The sequence below is a fragment of the Dendrobium catenatum genome, unplaced genomic scaffold (genome assembly GCF_001605985.2).
Source record: "Dendrobium catenatum unplaced genomic scaffold, ASM160598v2 fragScaff_scaffold_873, whole genome shotgun sequence".
Taxonomy (NCBI): domain Eukaryota; kingdom Viridiplantae; phylum Streptophyta; class Magnoliopsida; order Asparagales; family Orchidaceae; genus Dendrobium; species Dendrobium catenatum.
In genome coordinates, this window is record NW_021319335.1 from 399,377 (window position 1) to 405,812 (window position 6,436).

At 33.1% G+C, this 6,436-nt stretch overlaps 1 protein-coding gene across 3 annotated transcripts in view; it reads left to right on the forward strand.

The window, feature by feature from the left end:
* LOC110115868 (cleavage stimulation factor subunit 50) overlaps nt 1-6,436 on the forward strand; it is an 80,163-nt gene that overhangs the window by 12,398 nt on the left and 61,329 nt on the right. For all 3 annotated transcript variants that reach the window (XM_020849265.2, XM_020849266.2, XM_028697100.1), the window contains 2 exons: nt 192-275; nt 349-435. In XM_020849265.2, coding sequence (XP_020704924.1) covers nt 192-275; nt 349-435 — 171 coding nt within the window. The remainder of the gene's footprint in view (nt 1-191; nt 276-348; nt 436-6,436) is intronic.

Below are 6,436 nucleotides of genomic sequence, written 5' to 3' on the forward strand. Positions count from 1 at the left end.
AGATGAAACTGTACTTCTAGATATTTGTATGTCTTATGGAACCGATCAAGCTCATAGAGATTATGAAATTACAATAGTAGATTATTGGATTTTGTTAAAAAAAATTCATTATTTGAGCATAATCATGAAACTGAGATTTCCTACACTAATCCTTGAATTGAGGATTCTGATATGTTTCCTTTTCTTCATAGAATATTGCAAGGTGTGCAAGATTTAGTCCTGATGGTCAGTTTGTTGCTACTGGTAGCTCGGACTATTCAATAAAGCTGCTTGAGGTTATTCATTTCCTTGAAATATTCTCCACTATTGACAGTAAACCAAGCTCTCAATTCTTACTGCACATTGCAGGTTTCAAAAATTAAGCAAATGATGGTTTCCGAGGCTCGGGAAGGACCAATTCGACCTGTTATTCGGACATTCTATGACCATGCAGAGGTTTTTAATCATTTATATGTTATGAAGAATAGACAAAATACCATCTTATTGTTCTTTATTGGATATTATTTTTGTTGGAAATTACATGTTTTTTCGTTAGTCTAAAGAACAGTTTAATTGTGATATGTGGTTGAGAACTACTTTAATTGATGGAAATTTGATGTTCTATTTTGTTCGAAAATGAAAGATGCGAGCATTTAGGTGAGCAAGTGGTTATTTTTTAATGTTCTCTAATTATCTTTTTTTTTTTCTTTTAAGGTTTTTTGGATGCAACAAACAAATAGGAATGGGATTCGTCCTATAATGTTGATTTTGTTTTCACTTTGGTTTATTGCTGCATGATATTGGATTTAACACTCAGTTTGATTCCCAGTTTAACTATTTTCAATTCCCTATTTCAGCCCATATCCGGTTCTCTTTTATTTGTAACTATCTACTATATACAGGATCTCTGATTATGGCAATGTAGCTAGGTCGGAATTTGCTATTAGCTGTTGATTGGTTCTCTTAATTGGTTGCTACTCTTTTTTCTCCATTGGTTTGCCAATGTTTATGTAGTTGTCGTTGCATGTGCTTCACATGCAGTCTTTCATGTTGGTTCGTGCCATTGTTTTCAATACCCTACCTCATGCTGTTGCTCCTTTATTTCCTTTTATATGTAATTTACACATGCTTTGTTATTGCATTTTTCATCAGCATCTCTGTTTCCATTTATAAAGATTTCTATTTTTATCGGCGTATTAGTAAAACTGAAGTTAGAGAGGCTTTAAAAAAAATGAAGGGTAGAAAAGCTGTTGGACCTGATGATATTCCAATAGAAGTGTGGAAATGCTTAGGAGATGAAGGAATTTCATGGCTTACTAAACTTTTTAATACTATTTTGAAGACTAAAAAGATGCCAGATGAGTGGAGAATGAGTGTGTTAATTCCTATTTTTAAGAATAAAGGTGATGCACAAGATTGTGCGAATTATAGAGGTATTAAGTTAATGTGTCATACTTTAAAACTATGGGAGCGAGTTATGGAGCATAGGTTACGACGTGATACTAATGTTTCTCAAAATCAATTTGGATTCATGCCGGGTAGGTCGACTATGGAAGCCATACATTTATTAAGAGGTTTGATGGAGAAATATAGAGAAAATAAGGAGGATCTACATATGATATTTATTGATTTAGAAAAAGCATTTGATAAAGTTCCAAGAGAACTGCTATGGAGAGTTCTTGAAAAGAAAGGAGTCAATAATGCTTATATTCAAATCATTAAAGATATGTATGCAGGAGCTATTACTTGTGTTCAAACACAAGGTGGATTGACCAAGTATTTCCCTATTTCGGTTGGGTTACATCAAGGACCAGCCTTAAGCCCATATCTTTTTGCTTTAGTCATGGATGTTCTCACTAGACATTTGCAAGAGGATGTACCTTGGTGTATGCTTTTTGCTGATGATATTCTTCTTGTTGATAAGACTAGAGAGGGAGTTGAAGGTAAACTTGAATTATGGACTTTAATAGACCAAAAGCAGTCGAACCAAGCAATAAACCAGATCAGTTTTCAAGCTTTTCTGGCATATATTTATTTAAGGTTCAATTTTCTAATATTTTTATGGATTTAATTTTATTATTTTTTATAAAACAAATATTATAACAATATAATGATAGGAGTAAGACAAAGATAAATACCAAAAAATGACAAAATTTATAAAAAAAAATACAAAACCCAAATACATATAGCATAAAACCAATGAAAAAAATCATCCATTAATTTACATATAGCATATAATGATAGGAGGACTCCTTTATTAGATTTAAACGAGAATTTGACTTTTAATAGGACACAATGGAGAAAAAGGATTCATGTAGCCGACCCCACGTAGTGGGATAAAGGCTTGATGTTGTTGTTGTTGTTGTTGTATCTCTGTTTCCATTTATGAGAATCTGGATTTTCCTTAGCTGGATGGTGTGGGGGATCTTATTGAAATAAATTTTCAGATCACAAAAGTTGTGTATAAAGATCATGAGTCCATAGGTAAAGATGGATCATCATTCAGATGTATGGTGATCAAGATTATGAGGCAAGAAATTTGGACTATGATATGATGATATGGACAATAAGTTTGTATTTTAAATTTAAATTTTCATCTTTTGTGGAGTTAATTTAGGATGGAAAAAATTGTTCATGAAGGGAGTTAGGGACAAGATTGCTTCTTATTTTATGGAGTTAGCTTAGAAGAAAATAAGATCAAATTTAATTTAATTCCTTTTTTTTTGGCCTATAAGTAGACTATTTCTTGCAGTTGAAAATTTCTCTTGATGAGTAAAGCAAAGTGGCAAACACATGCATTTTAGCAAAACTCAATTATTATGGCAAAGAATGATCAGAAAATAACAATCAGATAGGAGTTTCTTATAACAAAAAAATTCAACTTATACTCTTAGTGTGGATTATTGTAAGCACCTTAAGTGGATTGTGCCATATTCCCAATCCTAAGTAAATTCTAATTTCCAAAATTCTTCATCACATTCAATTTCAAATCTTAATTTTGTGTTAGAATGTGAGTTCCAACCCTTTGAAAGTAAGTTTTCATTATTAAATTAAAGACTAGGAAAGAAAAACTTTTCAAAATTTGAAGCTTAAAACATAACGACAATGAAAAAAGATTTTTGATAGTTTGAAGAATGTCGTTTTTAGCACGAGAGAAGTGATGGCAACAATGAGGGACAAATGTCTATAATGATGGCTGCCTCTGATGCTCTTCCTGCTGAGGAAGCAGCACCATCATTTACTCCGCCGCCACCTCTTCAGATAAAAGAAGAGCCACATCCAATAGAAGTGAACAATCTACCTTGTTGGGAAGAGATAAGTATGAAAATGAGATAAAATCTTTGAAGGTGGAAGCAATGCTGACATTACCTTGTTGGGAAGGAATAATTTAAGCTAAGGCAATAAACAATTAGTTTAAACGTTTTGAGGCATATTTCATGATTTATGATTATCTGGACAGAAAAAAATTGTATTTGCTCATTTGAAGTTTCTCCGCATAAATTAGTGGGGTGGAATTTTCAATCTAAATATTATTATCCATCATATTTGGCATGATTAAAAAATTGTTGAAAGCGCAAATCTATTTCATTGGACATGAAGAATGAAAAAGTGATTTCGATGACAAAATTTGAATCAGGATAATTTGTGAAATGTACATTCGTGCATGATAAAATTTAGAAGGACAACAGCTTCAGAAATTTTATTGAATGAAAAATCTATATTCATGAAATATGTAGTAAGGCTTATGAAATCCTTCACATAGAATTGAAGTTCAATTGATGATATCCTTAAAGCCGAAAGTTATAGTGTTTATGGGGAAAAAAAACATGATTTTGGACAAAATTCTAGCGTGTAACTATAAAAAGGGAAAATATTGAAAGTTTCACTATAAAGTAGGAAGATAGTACATACAATTGTTGCTATTGCAAAAGATCAAGGCATAAGATTCAGAAAATGTATCAAATTCATAAAACATGCACAAAAATACTTTCACTACTTCACAAAATGTAGTTGAGTTAGCAGTAACAACGGCAGAGAGAGATTTACTGCTGAGACATTTGAAATCTGTACTAAATCCTGTGGCTTTTTAAGCCTCCATTTATGGATGAAGAAGTAAATTGGGCTGTTTAGATTCCCCTCTCTTGCCTATATATATGAGATGTTTTGTGATTAAATGGGAGGTGAATATTTGAGAGCAAAAGTTGCTAAACCTGCGGGTGTTTTCTTGGAAGGCTTGAGAGCTTGTCCAGCCTTCTTCCACCCCTCTGGAAATCTGCGAGCTCTTTCCAACCTTTCGTCCTCGGCTTCTAACCTCTTCTCTCTACGCAAGTTCACTCCACCTGTATCTTCCCTTCTGGTTCCGTTGAGTAAGATTGTTGGTTGTTTTTTGGTGGCATTTGTTGGAGGAGTTTGGTAGGAACATTGGATCCCTTTGCAGTGGTGGACCTTGGTTTTGCATATCTAACCTAATTTTAGAAATATATTCCTACAGATCGGTTCATTGAGGAGTCCTCTAGTAGGATGTGTCTGAGGAATAGTGTTTTTTGTTTTAATGTTTGTTTTTTTGCTAACTTTTTTTTGTGCTTTGGTTTTTGGGATGATCCCTACTTTTTCTATTTCTGAATTCGCAGTGACGATGTGTAGTCTATTTTATGTGGTGATCGCGTAGAAGCACCAGGTGCACTCGCATTATTCTTGCGCATACTCTAGAAAGTACAACTCTGGCTGGACAGTGAGTTTTGAGTTTACTTGGTTTTTCTCTTGAGTTTTGTTTATAAGTTGAATTACATCAAGATGTAATGCGTGATCATGATTATGAGGCAAGAAAATTGGGACGTGTAGACATTGAGTCCCGAGTGATGATGGATAATGAACTGTGTGTATTTAAATATGTATTCTGAGAGAGTCCCACTGTATATGAGAGTAGTCACTGTGCGGGATCGTAAGGATATGAGTGTTATGGAAGCAAAAATATACGGAAGGAAGGGAGTTAGGGACAAGATTGCTTCTTATTTTATGGAGTTAGCTTAGAAGAAATAAGATCAAATTTAATTTAATTTCCTTTTTTTTGGCCTATAAGTAGACTATTTCTTGCAGTTGAAATTTCTCTGATGAGTAAAGCAAAGTAGGCAAACACATGCATTTTAGCAAAACTCATTATTATGGCAAAGAATGATCAGAAAAATAACAATCAGATAGGAGTTTCTTATAACAAAAAATTCAACTAATACTCTTAGTGTGGATATATGTAAGCACCTTAAGTGGATGTGCCATATTCCCAATCCTAAGTAAATTCTAATTTCCAAAATTCTTCCATCACATTCAATTTCAAATCTTTACTTTTGTGTTAGAATGTGAGTTCCAACCACCCTTTTGAAAGTAAGTTTTCATTATAAATTAAAACTAGGAAAGAAAACTTTTCAAAATTTGGAGCTTAAAAAAAATGACGTAATGAAAAAAGATTTTTGATAGTTTGAAGAATGTCGTTTTAGCACGGAAGAAGTGTGGCAACAATGAGGGACAAATGTCTATAATGATGGCTGCCTCTGATGCTCTTTCCTGCTGAGGAAGCAGCACCATCATTTACTCCGCCGCCACCTCTTCAGATAAAAGAAGACGCACATCCAATAAGAAGTGAACAATCTAACTTGTTGGGAAGAGATAAGTATGGAAAATGAGATAAAATCTTTCAAGGTGGAAGCAATGCTGACATTACCTTGTTGGGAAGGATAATTTAAGCTAAGGCAATAAACAATTAGTTTAAACGTTTTGAGGCATATTTCATGATTTATGATTATCTGGAACAGAAAAAAAATTGTATTTGCTCATTTGAAGTTTCTCCGGCATAAATTAAGTGGGGTGGAATTTTAAACATAAATATTATGATCCATCATATTTGGCATGATTAAAAAATTTTGAAGCGCAATTCTATTTCATTGGACATGAAGAATAAATAAGTGATTCGATGACAAAATTTGAATCAGGATAATTTGTGAAATTTACATTCGTGCATGATAAATATTTAGAAGGACAACAGCTTCAGAAATTTTATGAATGAAAAATATCTATATTCATGAAATATGTAGTAAAGGCTTATGAAATCCTTCACATAGAATTGAAGTTCAATTGATGATATCCTTAAAGCCGAAAGTTATAAGGTTTATGGGAAAAAAAACATGATTTTGGACAAAATTCTAGCGTGTAACTATAAAAGGGAAAATATTGAAAGTTTCACTATAAAGTGGAAGATAGTACATACAAATTGTGCAGCAAAAAATAGAATTCAGATTATAAAATTCTTCACTACAAACAAAATGTAGTTGAGTTAGCAGTAACAACGGATAATTCGATATTGTTTTTGATATTGAATTGCATATACTTGGGGGGGGGGGGGGGGGTGGGGGGGGAGATTATGGAAGAATTGTTTTGCCTTAAGGCCTTTGGGAGTTAAATCCAG